Genomic DNA, 26,856 nt, shown 5'->3' with positions numbered 1-26,856 from the left:
TAGGAACTGGCGCTGCTGTGATGGCTGCCTTTCTGATCGCTCCGACGAGACTGTGCTTTATTTTGTTAATTTTTATAGTATTAGGAGTTTTATTTGCACCAACTGTTGGTGCATTATATGTGTATGACCGTCAGTCAATCATTGACATTGGATTAAGAAAAACTTACCGTTTGGATTGCTCTCTGGATCGGATCGCTGAACAGCAGAAATGGCCCGACGAGATCCTTTGTTATGCCGGCCACGGACAAGACAAAAAGCTGCCGCGAAGACGAGGAAAGAGAGCCGGGGTCCGGAACAGACTGAGGTCCAAACGACACAGAACCACATTGCCCAGCATATTGTTGGCCAATGTGCAATCGATAGGAAACAAATTGGACGACATCAGAGCAAGGATCCAATTCCAGAGGGACATTCGGGATTGTAACGTCCTCTGTTTCACAGAAACTTGGCTGAGTCCAGATGTCCCGAACCATGCAATAGAACCGGCAGACCACTTCTTCGTTCTACGAAAAGACCGGACGGCATTAGAGTCACTAAAGAAGAAAGGAGGCGGCATTGCCTTCATGATAAACAAGGAGTGGTGCGATTTAGGCAACACAAAGGAAATGACTAACCACTGCTCCCCAGACCTGGAGTTTATCACGATAAAATGTCGACCCTTCTTCCTCCCAAGAGAGTTAACGTCCATCATCCTCATCGGAGTGTACATTCCACCACACGCGAACACTGAGGTTGCACTTTCAAAACTTCACGACGAGGTAAACAAACTCCAGGCAGCTAACGTTGACGCGGCCATTTTGGTCTTGGGGGATTTCAACAGCGCGCGTCTTAAAAAGGTGCTGCCGAATTTCTATCAGCATGTGACCTGTCCCACCAGAGGCGAGAACATATTAGACCATGTATACTCGCAATTTAAGAATGGGTACAAGTCACAGGCTCTTAGTCCATTCGGTAAAAGCGATCACGCAGCAATTTTTCTTTTGCCTAAGTACAAACAGTGTCTCAAGCGAACGCCGGTGGTCTCGCGAGAGGTTAAGCGTTGGACCGTGACGTCAGTAGAGTCACTCCAAGCAGTGCTGGGAAGCACAGAATGGAGTGTACTCCGTGATAACACAGCCAATATTAACGAATACACCGAAACGGTGATTGACTATGTCTGTACTCAGGTAGAAGTAATAATCCCCACCACCAAAATTAATATCTACCCAAACCAAAAGCCCTGGGTAGACAAATCCGTCCGTGAGGCTCTGAAAGTGCGCACATCAGCATACAACACCGGGCTGGTGACAGGCAACATGGAAGAACACAAGATGGCAAGATACAACGTCAGGAGAGCAGTAATAGAGGCAAAACGGCGTTACAGGGATAAAGTTGAACTTCAGTTTGAACAGGCTGACTCTAGAGGCATGTGGCAGGGCCTCAGAACAATGACAGACTACAAAGGAACCCCCCTCAAACTGAACAGTGACATCTCCTTAGCAAATGATCTCAACTCCTTCTATGCGAGGTTTGAGGCTGTGAATAACAACACCAGCCTACAAACCACGGCAATGGGGGGGGGGGGGGTCTGCTGATGGAGACTCAGTGTTCAGGGTAACAGAGCATGAGGTGAGACGGATCTTTAAAAAAGTGGATATCAGGAAGGCAGCAGGACCGGACGGCATCCCCGGCCGCGTCCTAAAAGTCTGTGCCGACCAACTGGCCCCGGTATTCACTGACATCTTCAACCTGTCCTTGGAACAGGCCGTCATCCCCACCTGTCTGAAGAAGTCCACCATCATCCCTGTACCCAAAAAATCTACGCCCGCTTGCCTCAACGACTACCGCCCTGTAGCCCTCACCTCCATAGCCATGAAGTGCTTTGAGAAGCTAGTGAAGGGCTACATCTGTTCCTCCCTCCCCATCAACCTGGACCCTCTGCAATTTGCATATCGCCCCAACAGGTCCACGGAGGACGCCATAGCCCATGTGCTGCACACAGCAGCATCACATCTGGACAAGAGGAAGGGGAACTATGTGAGAATGCTGTTCATCGACTACAGCTCAGCATTCAATACCATAGTCCCCTCCAAACTCATAGCCAAGCTCAGGGACCTGGGCTTGAACTATGACCTGTGCCAGTGGGTCCTGGACTTCCTGACGGGCAGACCCCAGGTGGTAAGAGCCGGCAACTGCACCTCCTCATCCATCACGCTCAACATAGGGGCCCCCCAGGGCTGTGTTCTGAGCCCCCTCCTCTACTCCCTGTACACACATGACTGCGTAGCACAGCGGAACAACAACACCATCATCAAATTTGCTGATGACACAGTAGTGGTGGGCCTGATCTCTGCCAACGACGAAAGGGCCTACCTGGAAGAGGTAGAGAACCTGTCACAGTGGTGTCAGGAGAACTGCCTCTCCCTGAATGTCAGCAAAACAAAAGAGATGATTGTGGACTTCAGGAGGTCGGGGGTCAAGGACTACAGCCCCCTCAGCATCGACGGGGCACCAGTTGAGAGAGTGAACAGTTTCAAGTACCTCGGAGCCCACATATCCGAGGACTTGACATGGACCACACACATTGACAGTGTTGTGAAGAAGGCACGACAACGCCTCTACTTCCTCAGGCGCCTAAGGAAGTTCCAAGTCAGTCAGAAGATCCTTAGGAACTTCTACTCATGTACAATAGAGAGCATCCTGACCGGCAACATCACCTCCTGGTTTGGGAATAGCACTGCACAAGACCGTAGCAGACTACAAAGAGTGACACGTTCAGCCGAACGCACAATTAGAGGGGGGCTTCCCACCCTCCAGAACATTTACAACAAGCGGTGCAAGGGGAAGGCTAAGAGAATTATTAAGGACTCGAGCCACCCGAACAACTGCCTCTTTGAACTGCTGCCGTCAGGCAAGCGATACCGGAGTCTTATGGCGAGCACAGAAAGACTCAGAAGGAGCTTCTATCCCCAGGCCATCAGGCTGCTAAACGAACAATAATCGCTAAACGAACAATAATCACTATGCAACAACCATCAAATGCACACAGCACACACACCCACACGCACACACACACTCACTCAAACAAACAACACACTGCAGCACCCACTCTCCACACTTTAGATCACACAAACACACTTACACTTTATATTTATTGATAAAGGATTTGCACTACAACTCGTACACCTACTGTGAATTGTACCTAAACTGCACCTCGTCCATTTATGCCTTGCACTATATAGTATTGTATATTAGTACACTGCACAGTATTGTATATTGTATGGTAACTACGTCTACGAACATTGTACATATGTCTAAACTGAACACTGTGACCTCTTTTTTTTTCTTCTAATTTTTACTATGTTTTTATTTCATACTTATCTTGTCATGCACAGTCTCTGGAGCGCAACAGTAAGAAGCATTTTGTACAAAAGTATTCTGTACTTCTGTATGACAACTATTAAAGAAACTTGAAACTAGTGGTGCGGTAGCCAGATTCCTACGCGGAACTAGGACTTGTTCGTACATGTTGAGCGGTACGTTTGAACTGGGTCTGGGGGGTATGGCAGCCTGGCACCAAGGTCTCGACCAATAGTAGAATGGAGACTATTATGGGATGTTCAGTAGGCTAGAATGGATATTCAATGCATATTGTACAAGGAATATACAAGGGATATCAGGGAATATTAGAGAATATACAAATACAATTAAATATATATATATAAATAAATATATATATTCGGTTTAATCTGGCCCTTCACAACAGCCACCCCCTGATTGGTCCCAGACCTAATCAGTTAAGCAGAGACAGATTAATCGCGTTGTCTATTTACACATAAGGGTTTGCTGTAGGGGTCAGTCAACTTCACAAAGTCATAGGGTTATAGGGTCATGGTCATCATCGATTGTGTCTGGGAGTCGGGGCAGTTCTATGAGCCTCGCCACGGGACGGGTGTAAGTGCGACCCTGGACAAGCACTTCAGCTGCTCGGACCTTGCCGTCGGCACCGGTGATCACTTTGCTTACGCGGCCGGCCGGCCACATAGCTCTGGGCAGTGATTGATCAATAATCATGACGACTGTTCCTTCTGTCAAATTGTCTCTCTCCTTTACCCACTTCTGGCGGGTCTGTAGAGACGGTAGGTAGTGCAGTAGGAATGTCCTTTGTTGTGCACTCTCTATGGTAGTGCAATCATCTATGTTGGGGTCTGCGGAGATAACAGTGCTCAATCCACAGAACATAGGTTTCTTATTCTCAGCCTCCTCTTGACTTGCTTCCCTCGGGATAGGCGTGGGCCACTCTCCTTCCGGGAGCTTTAGGAATGCTGGGCCGTCACTGTAGACATTGCGACGGGTGAGGTCATCTAGGGGCCTTCCCCGGGTGATGACGTCAGCTGGGTTCTGTTTTGTATCAACGTAGCGCCACTCTGTTTCTCCGGTTAACTCTTCGGTTAAGTCTTGAATCTCGGTGACTCTGACTCCCACGAAGACTTTGTACTTGCATGAGTCCGATTTGATCCAGGCGAGTACTGTCGTGGAATCTGACCACAGGATTGTTCTAGACACCGGTATGGTGAGCTCACGTTGGATGAGCGTGGCTAGGTGCGCTCCGGCTAGGGCTGCGCAGAGCTCTAGACGTGGGATAGATTGTTGCTTGCGTGGGGCTATTCTCGAGCGGGCGAGGACAAATGCTGTGTAGATCTCTCCCCCCTCTTCTTGGGCCCGCAAGTAGGCTACTGATCCGTATGCGACCTCTGAGGCGTCACTGAAGACGTGTAAGTCCATTTTACATGTCTCTGGCCTCACCGTGGGTGGGAAGTAGCTTCGGCGCATGTTAACGCCTGGGAGTGAGTGGAGCTCCATCTCCCACTCTCTCCAGGTGGATGTAAGGTGTGCGGGAATGGGGTCGTCCCAGCCCTGGTCCTTGTCCCACAATGCTCGTACAATCATTTTTGCCCTGGTGGTGTACGGTAGAATACATCCTAGCGGGTCATATTGTCGGGCGAGTGTTGTGTACACACTCCGTCTGGTGGTCGGCGCCGCCGCCGGCCTTCCCTGCTCCGTAGTCAGGGTCTTGTGTCGGTAGTGAAGCGAATCTGTTTTGAATCGCCACACCAATCCCAGGGTCATCTCCTGGGCTTCTCCCGGGATTGTAGCCATCCAGGTCTCGCTGCTGGCTGCCTTGTCCTCGGAGGAGAGGCTGCGCAGTACTTGCGGATCGCTGCTGGCCCACTGCCTGAGATCAAAGCCGCCTTTGATCAATGAGGCGCGGAGTTTAATCAGGAGAGCCTCGGCTTCTTCCTGGGTTGAAAGGCTTTGTAGACAGTTGTCTACGTAGAAGCTGTTCTTTACGCTGTGTCGGACCTCTTCGTCCGCTGCTGGGTCCTCTGCTACATGTTTCTGTAGTGCAAATGTAGCACAGCAGGGGCTGCACGTCGTTCCGAAGGGGAGGACTTCCCATTGGTAGATGGCTGGGTGCTCATCTCCTGGCTTCTCTCTCCATAGGAACCGTAACAGGGGCTTGTCCTCCTCTACTAATCTCACCTGCAGGAACATTCCTTTAATGTCCCCGCTGATGGCCACCTTTTCCTGGCGGAAGCGGAGTAGAACGCCGAGTAGGGAGGGGCCGAGTGTGGGACCAGGCAGTAACTCTTTATTCAGATTTTGGGATCCGATCTGGTAGCTGCAGTTAAATACTATGCGGTCTTTACCGTTGTGATGGACCTTGTGGTGAGGCACGTATCACGATTCAGTGGTCTGGTCAGCCTCTTTAATGTCCATCTTTGTGACGTGTCCCGCTGTGATGAGCTTCTCAATCTCGCCGCGGTATACACTCTCTTGGGCGGGGTTCTTGGCTAAGCGCCGGTCCGTGTTCAGCAGGTACCGTTCTGTGGCGTCTGTCTTGGCGTGGAAAGTAGGCATTCCTTCTCGCCGCAGGAGTGGCGTGGCGTATCTCAACACGCCGTTGACCGGGACTCTCTTGGTCCCTGTCTCGAGGAGGTGAATGGCGTAAATGTCATCTTTAGAGCGAATGTCTTTCTTTCCGTTCTTAAAGGGCATTTGTTCCAAGGTCCATAGCCACTCTACGTGTTGCAGGAGTGCGGTTTCTCCCTCTGTGACTCGGGAGTGGAGACATCTAGTGGCTGTACTTCGGTTGAGAGATTTGGCGAGCGGGCCTTGGAGAGTCCATCCCAAACGGGTCTCGACTGCTGCAGGACAGCCTCAAGTTTCAAGTTTCTTTAATAGTTGTCATACAGAAGTACAGAATACTTTTGTACAAAATGCTTCTTACTGTTGCGCTCCAGAGACTGTGCATGACAAGATAAGTATGAAATAAAAACATAGTAAAAATTAGAAGAAAAAAAAGAGGTCACAGTGTTCAGTTTAGACATATGTACAATGTTCGTAGACGTAGTTACCATACAATATACAATACTGTGCAGTGTACTAATATACAATACTATATAGTGCAAGGCATAAATGGACAAGGTGCAGTTTAGGTACAATTCACAGTAGGTGTACGAGTTGTAGTGCAAATCCTTTATCAATAAATATAAAGTGTAAGTGTGTTTGTGTGATCTAAAGTGTGGAGAGTGGGTGCTGCAGTGTGTTGTTTGTTTGAGTGAGTGTGTGTGTGCGTGTGGGTGTGTGTGCTGTGTGCATTTGATGGTTGTTGCATAGTGATTATTGTTCGTTTAGCGATTATTGTTCGTTTAGCAGCCTGATGGCCTGGGGATAGAAGCTCCTTCTGAGTCTTTCTGTGCTCGCCATAAGACTCCGGTATCGCTTGCCTGACGGCAGCAGTTCAAAGAGGCAGTTGTTCGGGTGGCTCGAGTCCTTAATAATTCTCTTAGCCTTCCCCTTGCACCGCTTGTTGTAAATGTTCTGGAGGGTGGGAAGCCCCCCTCTAATTGTGCGTTCGGCTGAACGTGTCACTCTTTGTAGTCTGCTACGGTCTTGTGCAGTGCTATTCCCAAACCAGGAGGTGATGTTGCCGGTCAGGATGCTCTCTATTGTACATGAGTAGAAGTTCCTAAGGATCTTCTGACTGACTTGGAACTTCCTTAGGCGCCTGAGGAAGTAGAGGCGTTGTCGTGCCTTCTTCACAACACTGTCAATGTGTGTGGTCCATGTCAAGTCCTCGGATATGTGGGCTCCGAGGTACTTGAAACTGTTCACTCTCTCAACTGGTGCCCCGTCGATGCTGAGGGGGCTGTAGTCCTTGACCCCCGACCTCCTGAAGTCCACAATCATCTCTTTTGTTTTGCTGACGTTCAGGGAGAGGCAGTTCTCCTGACACCACTGTGACAGGTTCTCTACCTCTTCCAGGTAGGCCCTTTCGTCGTTGGCAGAGATCGGGGTCCGGTATGAACCCGGTCTATCGGGACAATGAGGTCTGCATGGTCGGAGCCTATCAACAGGGTCGGCATAGCATTGTCTATGAGCGGGATCGGTAACTTGCGCAGATGTGCATATTTCTCCATCAGCTTGGCGACGGGGTATGTGTACCGCGACAGTCCTATTTCTTGGCTGGTGAAAGCGTCTGTAATCTGGTACCGTCGCTCAGGCTGGCCGCTTGCTGCGATAGAGAATGAGACATTCTCGCCCTTTATCGTCTTCAAATCTCGTCTTATTGTCCGAATTGTCATTTGGGTTTCGCTTCCCCGCAGCCCTAGCTGGGCCGCAGCGGAGGCGAGCAGAAGGGTCTTCTCTGACCCGTCATCGAGGACGGCGTAAGTGTCCAGGACTTTATTCTGGTAGCTTAGTGTCACACGCACTACTTTTAGGAGTACTCGGGCTCCACTGCTGCTGGCGGGATCGATGTACATGACGCTCGCTTTGCTGCTGGATGGTGCGGGTGAAGGGCGCCGTCTGTTACTGTCGTGAAGTATGTCCAGATGGGCTCCATCGCACTTGGTGCACCTTTTCTTTAAGCGGCATTCGGCTGCCATGTGTGAGCGCGCACAGCGAAAACAGCGCTTGTTGGACTTTATCCATTGACTTGCTTCCTCCGCGTTCAGCTTGGGGAAGGAGTCACATTGCGCTAGCCAGTGTTCTTTCTCACAGTAGGGGCACACTATCTTCCACTTCTCCGTTCTGGAGGGGGTACTGTGGCTCCTGCTGCTCGGTACTGACTCCGATTGGTGCATCACAGTCACCGATCTTCTTCCATCATTTAGTCGTCTGGTTCCTTCTCTGGAGCCAGGGGTGCTCCGTCCGAATGTATCTAGCCGTAGGCTGCTGACTTCTCTCGCCAGGAAGTCTGCTAGATCGAGGAGGTTCGGTTCGGGGCCATTCGGGTCTCGGTGGTCTCTCTGCCGCCTAAAACGCTCCTGTCGAGCGGGCGGCAGCTTCTCCAAGATCCTTTCCACATTTGAGTTGGCGTAAAGTTCATGCCTCCCCTTCTCTCTCTGCGCTCCCAACATCCCTACCAGGGACTGCACTCTGATGGACAGGTCGTCCAGTGCTCGATTGTCTATTGCTGGGGGTAAGCGGTCGATGTGTCGGATCTCCTGGATCACGTAATCCCATATGCGCCCATACCTCTGGTCCAATGCTACCAGCGCTGCTGTGTATGGGGTGGTGGAAGTCGCGTAGGCGAGCGCTATATTATGTGCGCGGGGTACCTTTAAGTGCTTCAGTAGGATGGCGTATTTATGGCGTTCATCCAATACATCCACCAACATGGTCTCCAGACACATGCGGAGTTCTGTATACTGGGCCCGGTTCTCTTGGGTGAAGTCGGGTACCATAGGCGTGCCAATGTATGACGCTGACTGTGGATACATCGGCGAGCGTTGGGGGAGAGGCCTCCTAGGCGAGTCTCCTCCCGCTCCTTGGTATGGGCTGGTACCGGCAGTGTACCATGGCCCGCTTGTCCAGGTGCTGTTCCTCGGTGCGGGTCGTGCGTCGTGCTCACCCGTGTATAGAGTCGGGGGTCTGTAGCGCAGCTCCGCGGGAGTATAGCCTGGGCTGTACCGGACCTCCTGGTCCGGTAGAGTACTGTGCTGTCGTCGGGCGTGGTTCTCCTCCTCTTCCTCTTCGTCTTCAGTTAGGTCATCCAGTGCTTGTAGTCTCTGGTTTAGCCTCTCCACAGGATATGCTGCTCCTTCCCGGTTGCTAGGTCTCGCTTGGACCGGTGGGGGGAGGTGGTCTGTGGGGGGTATAGACCTCGTCTGTTGGTCAAGTTCAGGGTTGTTTACTCGGCTAGGGGATGCCGCCCTGGAGGTGTGTCTAAACGAGTTCCTGGAGCCTCTGGCGGAGGGAGAGGGTGTTGTCCGTCTGATCAGCTGTTCTATTAGTTGCGCTTGCTGTCTGTCGCGCTCTGCGTCCCGTAGAGCACCAGCAGCTGCTCGCTGGCTGTCTGCTCGGTCTCGGGCCACATTCTCTTCCATCTGAATGCGTCTTATTTCTAGACGTATATGCTCTTCTTCGCTCCGCTGCTGGATCTGCAGTCGGTCGCGTTCAGCAGCGGCGTTCAGGCTGATGAGGAAGGCCTGCTGTAGGGTCCTCTCTGCCTCGCTGGGAGAAGGCGGTTGTATAGGGGAGCCTTCCCTCGGGGTACTCCTTGCGGAGCCTTGGAGCTCTATCTCCACGGTGCTCTCCCCGTCTTCTTCCGTGCCGAGTTCTCTCTCGGTAGCGTTGTATTCCTCCCGGGACTCATCGGGGACTACTTCTTCAGTACTGGCGGGGTGTGAAGTCATGTCTGGTTCCCACTGGTCCCCACCGTGAGCTTGGTCAGTTACATTAGAACCCGTAGGGGCCTCTATGGTCGGGGTAGTCTGGGCGTTGGGGTTAGACATACTTTTACTTTCTAGTTTTACCGCGTTTACTGTTAGTAGAAGACTAGGTTGTTGACTGACAGCGTAAGCCTCTAAGTACTGAGGGAGCCGTCGTTCGCGCTGTGGGCGTTGGTTAGGAGGATCGTTTCGTGGAGTGTTCATCATAGGCCATTTCAATATTAATAACACTATATTAATATTACACTAATTACCATCCGGCTCGAAGGACCAATTGTAACTGAGGGGTACAATTCCCTGACTGTATTGTTAGATATGATACTTACTACCACTACCTCTTGTACTTTAGACTCTGGCCACCCAGTACTAGGCATAAATAATTATGGTAAACACTCCCACGTAGATGAAACGATCCAACACAAATGTACCAAGTCGAAAGTCTGCGTTTAATAATAATTAATACATAGCAAAAGGTATGTAGAGCAATCACTTAATTACATTTATGATTTGAAATAGGATGCACTTTTATGGCAAATGAGTATTCGTTGGTATATCAATAGAGAACGTCCAATCTCTGGTGGCGCAGGCGGTAAATATACAACCTGGAATATTTAAGGAATAATAGCAATGATACTTTAATGATTATAGAACTGGATACACTAGGGGGGAATACCGGTCGCTTGTAAGACAACTGGAGAAGGGGGGGGGGGGGTAGAGTCTGGCTGTATCCGTCTGGCCGAGGGTATCCTGGGAGAACCCACGGTTGTGCGGCTCGGTGCCTCAGCGATCCTCGATCCACAGATGAAAGCAGTTGGACTCTCTGTGGGCCGGCTTCCTCCGGTCCACGATGGAGAGACGTGAAGCGACCTCGTCGTGTAGAGCGTCTCCTCACCTGTCGTCCTCTCCGGGGGGGGGGGGTTTCCAACACACGGCAGTGTTGGTCTTTATCCATAGAATAATCACTGTATACAAAGCATAATCCGTGCCTGGGAAGGCGGGCTGTCGTCGGTAGAATAATCCGGTATGCAGGTCCACTCGCTCGTCGGCTCTGGGGCTCCTCGGGTGCAGCCTCACATGGGGTCGGCCACCCTGGATAAGCAGCCAGTTCTACCCGAAACGATGGGGGTACTGACTACGATAGTATTCTCACCGCACGAAGCACTACATATGAATAGACTATTATTAGCTTAATAGACTACGTCCAACTCGACGATATAGTGCCAAATATGACTATTCAAATATTAATATACACGATGTCTCAATACCGATGGTAGGCCGAACTTGGCCTTACTCCCACACGTGGCGTCGCGGGGAGTCTTTACGTCTGTCACTCTATTGGAGGGTAAGAAACTGGACTAAAAAGGAAGTCCTACTTTAGTAGCGCAGTATATATACGCACTATGAACAAATAGTACCATTAGTGGTGCGGTAGCCAGATTCCTACGCGGAACTAGGACTTGTTCGTACATGTTGAGCGGTACGTTTGAACTGGGTCTGGGGGGTATGGCAGCCTGGCACCAAGGTCTCGACCAATAGTAGAATGGAGACTATTATGGGATGTTCAGTAGGCTAGAATGGATATTCAATGCATATTGTACAAGGAATATACAAGGGATATCAGGGAATATTAGAGAATATACAAATACAATTAAATATATATATATAAATAAATATATATATTCGGTTTAATCTGGCCCTTCACAACAGTATATATACAGCATTCTTGTACATGCTATCATTCAGAGTTGTATGGGTTATATGTAGGTGTATAAGTAGGTATATAGAAGGATTGTATGCAGGTATATGAATTCAGACATATATATATATATATGTATGGTGTGAATATAAATATATAATGTTGTGCTATATCAGAAAGGAATGCTAGAATGAGGTGTTCCTTTAAGAGATGTTGTCCTGTAACAGAAAAGATGGAGCAACAGCTAGAACCACAGGCAGAAACTACAATGTGTATATTATTTATATACAGTATAATATATATAAGCTATTTCAGTCATCCATCCTCACATAAATGTCCAAACCCCGTCCCCCCGCGTGATTTTTTTACGTAGCCTCTGCTTCCGACGACGCTCTCTGATTGGCTAGGCCGCGTACAGCGAAGAAGAAAAGACCCTCTCTGATTGGTTTAGCTCCGAAGGGTCTCTTCCGCCTTGTACATATATTCTCTGTTATGCTTAGGCATTCTTTCGAAGTGGTTATGCTTAGAGTTAGGGTTAGCCAATCGGAGAGCGTCTTTTTCTTCTTCGCTGCAATCAAAGAGCGTCTTCACTCACAGAGGCTACGTTAAAAAATCATTAGATTTTTTCTTTTTTTGTACACAGTACTGTATAGTTGTATGTCTTGTATGTCATGAATGTCCTGATGAATTGAAAATGGGGGACCCTTTCAATTCCCTTTTGGTCTGCATCCTCGTAGCCGTTGTTTGTATTGTAGCCTACCCATTCTGCAATCTGTTAATAAAGTTTTCAATCAATCAATCAGGCGAGAACAGGAGGTCGGCAGCGGTTGCCTGGCGGCTCAACACACAGAAGAGGCTCCTCTCACCCACCTGAGTGAGTTTGGTTTTAGCTCCTCCATCGATGAACTCACAGCGGAGATTAACAGACTCTGTGGGGAACGCCTCTAGCTCCTCCTCCACTCTCACTCTCTGAGACCACGTCCCTGGAGAGAGGGGGGGGGGGGGAGAGAGGGGGGAGGGAGAGGGAAGAGAGAGAGAGAGAGAGAGAGAGAAGAGAGAGAGAGGGGGGAGAGAGAGAGAGAGAGAGAGAGAGAGAGAGAGAGAGAGAGAGAGTCATCATCAGTCTTTGAACTTGTACCACTGATACCACTTTGTTCCTGACCAAGTACAAGTACTTAGATTTGGACACTTGCCGATACCGAGTACCGAGTACTTGATACTATTACAGTTCTAACATGTTTCATTTTCATCAGATGTGCCGCACTTTTAGACTCAAATAAAATATACAACCTGACGCTATTGCTGACATTTTAAGTTCAAATGTAATTACCGTAATTCCTCTAATAGTAACCCCGGCTTGTATTTGTTTCAACTGTAGCGGGTACCAGGCTTGTATTAGGAGGAGGCCTGTATAACAGGGAGGCCTATATTTCAAATGTTCAAACGGATCATAATGAATAAATCAACATTTTGTGTCAGTTTGAACCCAGTAAAATGTACTGGGTTCATTTATTGAAACCAAGTACTGTATGAAATAGTTAACAGTGCTATTACAGGTGGTCACTGGTCATTTCAACGTTTTCAAAGTGAAATCAAGTAACTAGCTCAGTATGCAGCTCAGTATATTAGTAACCCGGCTTGTATTAGGAGGCCGGCTTATAATTGCTTAGCTCAAGAGCGCACCCGGCCATTAATAGAGACCCGACTTGTATTTGAGACCCGGTTACTATTAGAGGAATTACAGTATGTAAATATAATACAATTTTAACATTCAACTTTGAGTGAATGTCAGTCTAGAGAGACGAGTGACGTAAAAGCCGTGCAGACTGTTCAGCAGAGTTCGTGTTGCAAAAGAAATCTATCCTGTTATCCGATTTACTGCAGGCAGGGCCGACATTATGAAAGTGGCCCAAATCAGAAAGAAGATTTGGGGCCATTTTTGTTCTGCAGTGTGAAGGTAGGTAGCGTGTGTCGGTCAGTACAAGACGACACGCCGTTCTACCTCAGCGCTCCCTGACAAGAGTGAGTAACTCCATCATCCAATCATCCAGTCGGCAGCCGCCACCACAGATGGAGTCAGTGTCCTCTCTGTTGGAGGCCGACACCGGGAGGGGCTGCATTCCAAGCAATTTCACACACAAGAAGGATGCCAAGAAGATAATCAAAGAGAGGATTCTGAACAGAAATCCCCTGTTTGTATTCAGGAGGAGGACACAGCCACGGGACCGAGAGAGATGGTGGGTGGGTGGGTGGGTGAGTGAGTGAGTGAGTGAGTGAGTGAGTGAGTGGGTGGGTGGGTGGGTGAGTGAGTGAGTGAGTGGGTGGGTGGGTGAGTGAGTGAGTGGGTGAGTGGGTGGGTGAGTGAGTGAGTGAGTGAGTGAGTGAGTGAGTGAGTGGGTGAGTGGGTGAGTGAGTGAGTGAGTGGGTGAGTGGGTGGGTGGGTGGGTGGGTGAGTGGGTGGGTGGGTGGGTGGGTGAGTGAGTGAGTGAGTGAGTGAGTGGGTGGGTGAGTGAGTGAGTGAGTGGGTGAGTGAGTGAGTGAGTGAGTGAGTGGGTGGGCGGGTGAGTGTGTGGGTGAGTGAGTGAGTGAGTGAGTGAGTGAGTGAGTGAGTGGGTGGGTGAGTGGGTGGGTGGGTGAGTGGGTGGGTGGGTGGGTGGGTGGGTGGGTGAGTGGGTGGGTGGGTGGGTGGGTGGGTGAGTGGGTGGGTGGGTGGGTGGGTGAGTGGGTGGGTGAGTGAGTGAGTGAGTGGGTGGGTGGGTGGGTGGGTGGGTGGGTGAGTGAGTGAGTGAGTGGGTGAGTGAGTGAGTGAGTGAGTGAGTGAGTGGGTGGGTGGGTGGGTGGGTGGGTGAGTGAGTGAGTGAGTGAGTGAGTGAGTGAGTGAGTGAGTGAGTGAGTGAGTGAGTGAGTGGGTGGGTGAGTGGGTGGGTGGGTGGGTGAGTGGGTGAGTGGGTGGGTGGGTGGATGGGTGGGTGGGTGAGTGGGTGGGTGAGTGGGTGGGTGGGTGGGTGAGTGGGTGAGTGGGTGGGTGGGTGGATGGGTGGGTGGGTGAGTGGGTGGGTGAGTGAGTGAGTTGGTGAGTGGGTGACAGTACTGCCTGACAGTACTACGGAGTAATAGTGCTAATCAGATGTATGTACAGAGTTGTAGTATTAATATGTACAGTGAATACAGGTATAAAGACACTATGGTAGTAAGTAGGGATGCTCGATATTGGCTTTTTTACCGATACCGATATAGTCCAACTCTTAATTTCCGATACCGATATCAACCGATATCAACCGATACCGATATATGCAGGGTTCCCCCCCCCCCCCCCCCAAAAATGGAATAATTTCAGGTAATTAACATTACATATCTCTTGTTGTGGAATTAACACAACATTATGCATACTTTTGACAATAAATAAAATCAGAATTTGTTCTTACTTGCTTGCCTGGGTAAATAAAGGTTATAGAAATGTAAAAAAAATAATAATAATAATAATAATAATAATAATAATAATAATAATAATAATAATAATAATAATAATAATTTGAAATCAGATACCGATATTTTCCGATATCACATTTGAATGCCGATATCAGCCGATAATATCGGTAGGCCGATAATATCGGTAGGCCGATAATATCGGACATCCCTAGTAGTAAGTCATACTGGCCAGCAGCGTAACTAGTAAGAGTAGGTAAGGGATGTGTAGAGAGAGATATAGTATCTACAGATATGTAAAACCGATTATATTAGTAAATTTTAGGGATGCACCGAATATTCGGCCACCGAAAAATATCGTCCGAATGTCAAAGAACAGGGTTACGTTCGTAACCTAACGTGTTGTTGCGATGACATAATCAAAACGCATTTCATTAGACACTAGATTGATGTAAACCAGACGAAAGTCTCTCTGGTCTGCATCCCTTAACAATTGTGTGTATTGAGCCGTACTGTATTGTACCCCATTCTGCTTTATCTGTTAATAAAGTTTTCATCAATCAATCAATCAAACACAGACCAGCTGGGACCTTCAATTGAATTGACGCGAGCCGCCAAGCTAACTGACGTTAGCCACCGCTAAGTTAACTAACGTTAGCCGTACCCGAGACAGAGGAGTGACTCCACGACACCAGTTCCATTAGTGAGGAAAGGGGGGGGGGGGGGGGGTTAGGGTTAGGGGGGGGGGGGGTTATATTGACGAGGTTTGACAACAGAGGTTCAAAGATAACTTCACATTTATTGGCTATTCGTTTCTTTATATCGCTTCATGGATCTAGCTCCCCCAGCTTCCAAACCTGTGCGTTGATATCCTAGTGTGACATAATCAACTACGGCAAATAGGAAGCTCAAAACTCAAACCAAATTTTGTCCAGTAAGACTTGAAAAGAGATATTATTTTCTATATGTTACCTACTGGCCTAGATCTTTATGCAGTTTTAAAGCACCTTGGCTTTGTTCTGAATGCACTTTGTTGTAATTATCCTACAGAGAAAAGAAAATGCACTTTACTTTCATTCACATTTTGTTGTATGCAAAGAGACTATGTTTAAATTGTACAAGTCCTTTCAGCAGTCAGTCTGGAATTAATGTATGCATTCAAAAGTGCTGAATAAATGTTTTATGGACCCATACACCCTATAAACAGTTATAGTCCAGATATTTTCATGTTTCCTCCCGCATCTCCTGTGTCTTCGCTGTGCAACTCGTATCATATCGAGGATGTTCTCTCCGTGGCTCCAGTAGGAATCACACGTACCGAGAAAAGAGCGCTTGATAACAACTGACGCAACACAGCTGACTGGTAAATAATTAATCCTGGTCTTTTCCTTTCATCTGCACCCCGGTTACCAAAATCATCAAATCAGAGGGTTTCTCTGTGTTCCGGGGGAGTTCCTTTCTCAAGAAGCAACTTGGCCGTTTCCAATAATCGATAGAGAAGAGGATTGTAGGCCTATGTCTCTCTTTACCTCCTGATACGTCTGTTTCCCTTCTCCAGTGTATGTGTGTGTGTGTGTGTGTATGTGTATGTGTGTGCGTGCATGTACCACATGTGCGTTAGTTGTCAGAATGAATTTCAATATTCAAATTTGAAAGACAAAAACACATGAATTTGAATATCAAACTCCCTGCCAAAATGTACAGGGAATTAAAGAATAATGAATATGAACTGAAAACAACACTTAACCATTGTTTGTGTTTTCTGGAAACATGTGGCTACAAGGCAGCCCGACACCTAATGAAACATCCCATAATAACACCCACAACACCATGAACGTGTTCATCTTGTTTCAATGTGCTAATAATATGTAAATGTTGCCTCATCATGTCAACCTGTTCATATTCAAATAACCTTCAGCAACTGACAGCCCTAGTGTGTATGTGTGTGTATAAGTGTATATGTGTGTATGTGTATCTGTGTGTGTGTGTGTGTGTGTGTGTGTGTGTGTGTGTGTGTGTGTGTGTGTGTGTGTGTGTGTGTGTGTGTGTGTGTGTGTGTGTGTGTGTGTGTGTGGTGACTCAGACACTGAACCAGACTATCTCACCCTCAGGGACACAATGGGCTGTCAAACCAGTTATTCCCTTTCACTGTAAAACACACAGATATATATATATATATATATATATATATATATACATACTACACACACACATATACAAACATACACACACTAACACTATGGGCTGTCAAACTCCCCTATAACACACATACATGACACACACACACACACACATGTACTATACCAGGACACACACACACATGTACTGTACCAAGACACACACACTACAAGCTGTCAAACTAGTTTTTTCCACAGCAAGCAGCGGCAGTGAACAGGGGACATGCATTATAAATGGCTTTTTTCTGTGTTTAGCACTGTTTTATAGTAATATGGGTTAGTATCAATCAATGGGTCTGTGTCTCTAATTACCATATTGATTCATCAGTCTAGTCTCGAGTTCACGAGATCCTCCCTCACTCAACTAAGCTGTTCTGATTTGACGGTTTTGCTGACGTGAATATAGCACTGATTTGCACAACTAACGGCCCCTCTATGGTTGACGGCGACAGCAGAGCGAGTGGAATTATCTTCACTTCCTCAAACAGAGCGAGGCAGACAACGAGCGAGTGAGAGAGAGAGGGAGAGAGAGAGAGAGAGAGAGAGAGAGAGAGAGAGAGAGAGAGAGAGAGAGAGAGAGAGCGATAGAGATAGAGAGAGAGAGCGATAGAGATGGAGAGAGAGAGAGAGATAGAGAGAGCGATAGAGAGAGAGGAGCTTCTGTCGGGGAAACAAACCGCACGCGAGGAAGCAGCAGTAGCACATACTCATTTACACAAAGTGCTTCTGGGCAGAGCCAGGCCAACACAGCCTGAAAGGGAGAAAAATTTGGCTTTTGAGTACTTGATTAGAAATATAAAACAATGCATTTTTTTACAGGTGTGTTCAATAGACTCACAGGAATTGTGTAAAGTTGCCCAAATAGTGCTAGAAATAACAAGCATGTCCCCTTTCACAGAGTCTCTCTCCCTCCTCTCTATCTCTCAATGAATACAAACACAAACAACGGAATATTCACAACAACGTAGAACACACAAAAACTGGTGGTCACTCTGTAGCGAAGCAAGAAATAGAGAAGAAAGAGAGAGAGCGAGCGAGAGATAATAGAGTAACAGATATGATCTGTGGCCATTAGTGATGCTGCCTGGTGTGAACAGAGAGGTGACTGCACAGGAAGAGTGTCTCTCTCTCTCTCTCTGAATAGTGTGATATATATATAAAGAGTGTTGGCTGATCAGATGTATAGATAACAGAATACCGGCTTCGGCCCCTAAACTCCAGTGTCGGCTCTATAATAATAATAATAATAATAATAATGGCTTGGATTTATATAGCGCTCTTCATGACACCCAGAGCGCTTCACAGAGTCCATTATTCGTTCATACACAGTCATACCAGTGGTGGTAAAGTCTATGATGATGTTATTCCACCACTCTAACGACGGATGCATCTGGACGTCAGTCGCAAAGCTCTTCCGTCCTTCGCGTTCCCCATCTCTGATGGGTTATTATGGTGCCAATGTTTTCACTCAGGCATTACCTCGGCCAGCCCTCCCTGGTTGTGGGGCGAGGGTCCTCTCATCACACACCCCCCCCCACACTGTAATCAGCTGTGTGTTCAGCCGCGTGGAGAAACCTGTCTCACCATCAATCAAGCATGTGTGCCTCTCTGCCCCCCTGAGAGCCTGGTGCCAGACACTCCACCTGCACTGTGTGTGTGTGTGTGTGTGTGTGTGTGTGTGTGTGTGCGTGTGCGTGTGCGTGTGTGTGTGCGTGTGTGTTACGGCTGTCACCGAAGCCTGTTTTTGGGATTCGAACTTCGTCAGGGTTTTTCCGAACGAACGTTCGAACCTTCGTTTTTAATAAAAAATAAAAATTTAATTTAAAAAAAAATCTTTTTTAAATATCCTCAAACTAAATCCTCAATTTGAATAAAGTGATTAATCTGATTAAATGAGTCTTTATTTTTTATTAAATCAAGTTTTTTTATACTATAATATTAGTGTAGCCTAATCTTTATCTGCAACTGTGAAGAAAAACCCCATTGGTTTAAACAGGATGAATACACACATAAAAGAAAAAAAAATCGTTTTTTTTTTTTTTTTTATAAAAAATAAAAAAATCTGAATTTTTATTTAGAATTCGAATGTTAATGTAACGAACAGTACATGGTGTGACTGTGAATGTCTATACATATGCTCTCACACCACACACACACACACACACACCTGTCGAGGTGAATAAAACACAGGGATGGTCTTGGCAGAGAGCTTTACAGAGTCTCCTTTAACAAGCAGCCCTCAATGAAACTGTGAGAGGAGAGTAACGCGGCCAGTCGAGCAGTAAACTCTAATTACCCGTGTTTTGTGTCCGATGGAGGCGATACGGGACCGAACAGGATGACAGAGCTACTGAACTGATGGGAGGAAATGAAACAAGGAGGACTAGACACTAGACTGAACACATTCACCGTGTCATACCTGCTAATACTGCACACAACACACACGCTGCAATCGCTTTAAAGTTTAAACAATCGCTTTAAACAAAATGGAAAGGTCACTTTAAAGGAATGAGGAATATAAAGGTCACTTTAAGGAAAGAACCGATGTGGTTCGTGTATAGTATAGTTTAGATATAGTAAGTATAGCATAATGACTATTAAAACTGTATATTGTATAGTAGTGTACATAGGACCCAGTGCCTTCTCAGGAATTTAGCATGTCTATTTTTATCATGCACATCTTATGTCTTCTTATATTACCTGTTTTTTTTTTTATGTCTATTTTATTATTATTGCACAATCGATGCGGGCATGACCACCCGCATTTCACTTTATGCCCTGGTATGTATGTGACAAATAAACCTCTCTCTCTCTCTCTCTCTCCCTCTCTCCCCCTCTCTCTCTCTCTCTCCCTCTCTCCCTCTCTCTCTCTCTCTCTCTCTCCCTCTCTCTCTCTCTCTCTCCCTCTCTCCCTCTCTCCCTCTGTGTGGTGACAGCTACATCATATTAACAGTGTGAGCTGGCCAGGCTTCTGCAGGTGTCATCTGTGTGACCTCTCTGCTTCCATTATCCCAGCAGGTAGAGAGAGAGAGAGAGAGGCATTATGATCACAGCCCAAGCGCCGAGCAGGACGACCCCTCACTGACCCCAGGATGACCCCTCACTGACCCCAGGATGACCCCTCACTCACAGGACGACCCTAGTCAGCTGCTAGTTAGCGTTTTAGCTAGATAGCGGGCTGCTTGCTAGATAACGTTAGCCATGCGTGTGTGTGTGTGTGTGCGTGTGTGCATGTGTGTGTGTGTGTGCGTGTGTGTGTGTGTGTGTGCGTGTTCCCCAAAGATTTCCCCATTCAAAACGACCACAGTGATCCTTCTCATGTTACAGTCGCTGGTCTCTGGATGTGATGGAGGAGTGCAGCGCTGCATATTGAATGCACGGTGCAGAGTTGCAATTCAACTGAATTTACATGAAATGGGGATGTTTTAACTAAAACAGGCCACAAGACCTAGTATTTTAGTATAGTATAATAAAGTATTGAAAAAAATTAATAAATGGGGCGCCCCAGTGGCACACCGCATACTGCGACGCAGACCCACGTGGTCGACCCGGATTCGCCTCTCCCGCTCCCAGACGGATTCATCGCATGTCCTCCTCCCCCACATCGTCTCCCGTTCTCCCTCTCCTCTGTCGGTCCTGTGACCACGATAAGGTGTACAAATGCTAAAAATACATCTATAAAAAATAAAAAAAAAGGAAAAATAAATCAAAGACATTTAAATAACGCAGTTATCGATAAGTGGTCTCAGCCTTAGTTAAAATTGTATTTCGGGACGGTTCTGGAACGGTGGTGAAAAAAGGTTAGTCTGGAGCACTGAGACGCGCGTGCGCGCACACACACACACACACACACACACACACACTAACTGTTGTGAAGGATCAGATTAAACCGAATATATATATTTATTTATATATATATATTTAAATAGTATTTGTATATCGTTTGATATCCCCTGTATATTCCTTGTACAATATGCACTGAATATCCCTTTAGTCTACTAAACAGCCCATAATAGTTTCATTCTACCATTGGACGAGAACCTGGCGCCAGCAGCCATACCCCTAGGTTCAAGTTCAATCGTGCCGCCCAACATGTCGTGGCAAGCCCGGTTCCGCGTAGGAATACGTCTGGCAAAATACGAATGGTACTATTTGTTCACAGCGCATATATATATGGCGCAAGTAAAGTAGAACCTTCTTTTAGTCCAGTTCTTTACCCTCCAACCGAGTAACAGACGCGAAGCCTCACCCACGACGCACGTGTGGTGCAGTAAGGCCTACTTGGCCTCAGAATAGGCATTGAGATATCGTGTGGATTAATAGTTGAATTGTCATAGTTTGGCACCATACCGTCGAGTTGGACGTATTCTATTAAGTTAATAATAGTCTATTTATGTATGGTGCATCGTTCGGTTAGAGTTATAAAGTTATCAGTACCCCCATCGTTCCTGACGTTATCTGGAGTCTTAACCAGGCTGGGCAGACCACTAGTGGTGCTTGCATCCGAGGAGCTCCGGGCCAGGGCGACTGGACCTGTATATTGGATCACTCTACCCGGACGACGGCGAGCCTTCCACGGCTTGGATTATGCTTTGGGTGCTTTGATTATTCCATGGATAACGGCCAACACTGCGGAGTGTTGGAACTACCCCCCGGAGAGGAGTCCAGGTGAGACGGCGCTCTACACCAGTGAGGTCGCCTCACGTCTCTCCGTTGTGGACCGGCAGCTACCGTCCACCAGAGGGTCCAGCTGTATTCGTCTGCGGACCGAGGTTCTGTGGGCACCGTGTTCAAGACTTTGAATTCTCCCAAGAAATCGTCGGCCAGATGGGATACCGCCAGCGGCTTCTCTAACCCCCCCCTCCTACTGTCTTACAACCAGCGGGACCCCCCCCCCCCCTTAGTGTATCCAGCTATAATCATTTAAGTACCATCGCTATAGTTTCCTAAAGAACCGGGTTGTATACTTACTCCCTGCGTAACCAGAGATTGGACATTCAATGTTGATTTACCTACGAATACTCATTTGCCATACAAGTGCATTTCAAATCATAAGTGTAAACAAGTGAACGTTGTATATACCTTTTGCTATATTAAATATTCGATTTGTACATTTGTGTGGACTTCGTTTCATCAGGTGGGAAAGTGTTCATCATATTTATATCATGTACTGGATGGCCAGAAGTTAAAGTACAAGAGGTAGTGGTTTAATAATACCATACTTAACAATACAGTCAGGGAATTGTACCCCTCAGTTACACTAACAGTGAATATACATTGACACACACAGCACACATCTGTGGTGCTTTTTTTCCCTATTGCTCGATTTTTAGTGAGTCGTTCCTTATACTCATTGGGGAAAGTCTGGGAGTGTTGCATATTTGTTTTTTATGGTGGTTTTTGATCTTTTGTTATGTTTCTTCTCGACTTGTACAGCCCATGGGGGCTATTCCATGTGATCTCGGGCTATACAAATACATTTGATTTGATTTGATTTGATTTAAGCCATAGACATAGTGTCAAAACACACACATAAACTGTATAGTGTGTGTGTGTGTGTGTGTGTGTGTACAGTGTGTATATAAATATACACAAACACTCACTCTCTCTCAGCCTCCAGCTGTTTCTAGTCACATTCCTGTGAAACTGACAAACAGACTGATCCTCTCAACTCATCTGTCTCTTTGTGTCTCTCTCTCTCTCTCTTTCTCTCTCTGTCTCTCTCTCCCTCCCTCCCTCCCCCCTCTCTCTCCCTCTCAGCAAGATGTGTGTGTGTGTACAGTGGCGTGTCTAAGCTGTATAAAAAGAGCATACTGAGAAAATTAAAAAGAGATTTAACGGTTTATGCGTGGCAGACGGAAAATGTATTGTATGTTTCTGCGTCGGGATAGATTACAAGTTGTGTGTGTGCGACTGTGCGTGTGTTTCTGTATGACAGTGCATACATGCGTGTGTAAAGAGCAACATCCTTCATGTCTGTGCATGTGTGTTAAGTGTGTGTTAAGTGTGTTATGCATCAGTGCCTATTGTGTTTTATACATCTGTTTCCATGTTTGTGTGCATCTAGAGACTTGCTGATTGCTAGATATGCATAATGTTTGTGTGTGTGTGTGTGCATGTGTGTGTGTGCGTGTGCACGTAATGTTTGTGCATGTGTGTGTGTGTGTGCATGTAATGTATGTGAATGTGTGTGTTATGGCTGAGCCCGAATGTTCGAATGTTCGTTTGTTACGTTAACATTCGAATTCTAAATCCAAACTCAAATTTTTAATTTTTAATAAATTATTATTATTTTTATTTTCTTATGTGTCTATTCATTCTGTTTAAACCAATGGGGTTTTTCTTCACAGTTGCAGATAAAGATTAGGCTACACTAATATTATAGTATTAAAAAAACTGCTAAGTTATATGCATTAAAGAAAGTTGATTTAATAAAAAAGAAAGACTAATTTAATCAGATTAATCACTTTATTCATTAATTTGCTCCACTCGCTATCTCCTCCGTGATTTCAGAATCCCGGAAGTGTTGCGGTGGTCTATTATTACCTGATTATTTTTGTAATTGAATGAGTTTTTGTTGATTGTTTTTGTTATTATTAATGTTATATGTTTGATTACTTGTATGTTATTATTTGTAGGTTAAACTTGATTTGGCAATAAGTATCCTTGAACCGTGGCTCTCAACAGCAAGTAGCTAACAGGCCCCCGACAGTCATACTTTAAATCCTCCGTTAAACGGCTACAAATGCTCCGCTCTCCCCGTTCATAAAGAGGCGTGATGAGGAGAAACGCTTCTGAATTAACAAGGTCGTTACCGTCGCCATCATCATCATTATCATCAACATCGTTACGACATCATTATTATAATTATTAAATGGACTGCATCCATACAACAGCTTTTTTATCCAAAGCGCTTTACAATTTTGTTCCTCACATTTCGCCCGTTCACTCACACATTCACACAGCGATGGCGGAGGCGACCGTGCGAGGTGCCAACCTGCTCATCGGGGGAGCAGAACGTTGTGTCATGCTCAAGGACACTTCAAACACGCTGCCGGTAGGAGTGGGAATCGAACCGGGAACCTTTCCGATTACGGGACGGCCGCGAAGAAAGACAGAAATACTAAGAAAGACTGAAATACTAAGAAAGACAGAAAGACATAAATACTAAGAAAGACTGAAATACTAAGAAATACATAAATACTAAGAAAGATAGAAATACTAAGAAAGACAGAAAGACAGAAATACTAAGAAAGACAGAAATACTAAGAAAGACAGAAATACTAAGAAAGACAGAAAGACTGAAATACTAAGAAAGACTGAAATACTAAGAAAGACAGAAAGACATAAATACTAAGAAAGACTGAAATACTAAGAAATACATAAATACTAAGAAAGACAGAAATCCTAAGAAAGACAGAAATACTAAGAAAGACAGAAAGACAGAAATACTAAGAAAGACAGAAAGACAGAAATACTAAGAAAGACAGAGACAGAAATACTAAGAAAGACAGAGACAGAAATACTAAGAAAGACAGAGACAGAAATACTAAGAAAGACAGAAATACTAAGAAAGACAGAAAGATTAAGAAAGACAGAAATACTAAGAAAGACAGAAAGACTGAAATACTAAGAAAGACTGAAATACTAAGAAAGACAGAAATACTAAGAAAGACAGAAAGACTGAAATACTAAGAAAGACTGAAATACTAAGAAAGACAGAAAGACATAAATACTAAGAAAGACTGAAATACTAAGAAATACATAAATACTAAGAAAGACAGAAATACTAAGAAAGACAGAAATACTAAGAAAGACAGAAAGACAGAAATACTAAGAAAGACAGAAATACTAAGAAAGACAGAAAGACAGAAATACTAAGAAAGACAGAAAGACAGAAATACTAAGAAAGACAGAGACAGAAATACTAAGAAAGACAGAAATACTAAGAAAGACAGAAAGATTAAGAAAGACAGAAAGACAGAAATACTAAGAAAGACAGAAAGACAGAAATACTAAGAAAGACAGAAAGACCGAAATACTAAGAAAGACAGAAATACTAAGAAAGACAGAAAGACAAAAATACTAAGAAAGACAGAAATACTAAGAAAGACTGAAAGACAGAAATACTAAGAAAGACAGAGACAGAAATACTAAGAAAGACTGAAAGACAGAAATACTAAGAAAGACAGAGACAGAAATACTAAGAAAGACAGAGACAGAAATACTAAGAAAGACAGAAAGACAGAAAGACAAAAATACTAAGAAAGACAGAAAGACCGAAATACTAAGAAAGACAGAAATACTAAGAAAGACAGAAAGACAAAAATACTAAGAAAGACAGAAATACTAAGAAAGACTGAAAGACAGAAATACTAAGAAAGACAGAGACAGAAATACTAAGAAAGACTGAAAGACAGAAATACTAAGAAAGACAGAGACAGAAATACTAAGAAAGACAGAGACAGAAATACTAAGACAGAGAGATTAAGAAAGACAGAAATACTAATAAAGACAGAAAGACAGAAATACTAATAAAGACAGAAATACTAAGAAAGACAGAAAGATTAAGAAAGACAGAAATACTAAGAAAGACAGAAAGACAGAAATACTAAGAAAGACAGAAATACTAAGAAAGACAGAAAGACTAAGAAAGACAGAAATACTAAGAAAGACAGAAAGACAGAAATACTAAGAAAGACAGAAATACTAAGAAAGACAGAAAGACAGAAATACTAAGAAAGACAGAAATACTAAGAAAGACAGAAAGACAGAAATACTAAGAAAGACAGAAAAACAGAAATACTAAGACAGAAATACTAAGAAAGACAGAAATACTAAGAAAGACAGAAAGACAGAAATACTAACAGCTCCGTGTAGCTACAAGCTGGGGACATCATCTCTCCTCTGGTTGAGATCTCTCTCTCTCTCTCTAACAGCTCCCTGTAGCTACAAGCTGGGGACATCATCTCTCCTCTGGTTGAGATCTCTCTCTCTAACAGCTCCCTGTAGCTACAAGCTGGGGACATCATCTCTCCTCTGGTTGAGATCTCTCTCTCTAACAGCTCCCTGTAGCTACAAGCTGGGGACATCATCTCTCCTCTGGTTGAGATCTCTCTCTCTCTAACAACAGCTCCCTGTAGCTACAAGCTGGGGACATCATCTCTCCTCTGGTTGAGATCTCTCTCTCTCTCTCTCTAACAGCTCCCTGTAGCTACAAGCTGGGGACATCATCTCTCCTCTGGTTGAGATCTCTCTCTCTAACAGCTCCCTGTAGCTACAAGCTGGGGACATCATCTCTCCTCTGGTTGAGATCTCTCTCTCTAACAGCTCCCTGTAGCTACAAGCTGGGGACATCATCTCTCCTCTGGTTGAGATCTCTCTCTAATAACAGCTCCCTGTAGCTACAAGCTGGGGACATCATCTCTCCTCTGGTTGAGATCTCTCTCTCTCTAACAGCTCCCTGTAGCTACAAGCTGGGGACATCATCTCTCCTCTGGTTGAGATCTCTCTCTCTCTAATAACAGCTCCATGTAGCTACAAGCTGGGGACATCATCTCTCCTCTGGTTGAGATCTCTCTCTCTAACAGCTCCCTGTAGCTACAAGCTGGGGACATCATCTCTCCTCTGGTTGAGCTCTCTCTCTAACAGCTCCCTGTAGCTACAAGCTGGGGACATCATCTCTCCTCTGGTTGAGATCTCTCTCTCTAACAGCTCCCTGTAGCTACAAGCTGGGGACATCATCTCTGCTCTGGTTGAGATCTCTCTCTAATAACAGCTCCCTGTAGCTACAAGCTGGGGACATCATCTCTCCTCTGGTTGAGCTCTCTAATAACAG

General features: G+C 45.8%; 1 protein-coding gene across 1 annotated transcript in view; it reads right to left on the bottom strand.

Moving 5' to 3' along the window:
* LOC311238843 (nectin-1-like) overlaps positions 1–26,856 on the bottom strand; it is a gene marked incomplete at its 3' end in the record, with an annotated part of 140,481 nt that overhangs the window by 11,000 nt on the left and 102,625 nt on the right. The window contains exon 2 of the mRNA XM_084327044.1: positions 12,286–12,398. Within this exon, the coding sequence (XP_084183170.1) occupies positions 12,286–12,398 (113 nt within the window). The remainder of the gene's footprint in view (positions 1–12,285; positions 12,399–26,856) is intronic.

The sequence above is a fragment of the Notolepis coatsorum genome (assembly GCF_963971535.1).
Source record: "Notolepis coatsorum genome assembly, chromosome: 13".
In the NCBI taxonomy this organism is placed as follows: Eukaryota; Metazoa; Chordata; class Actinopteri; order Aulopiformes; family Paralepididae; genus Notolepis; species Notolepis coatsorum.
This window is presented reverse-complemented; position numbering and strand designations above follow the sequence as displayed.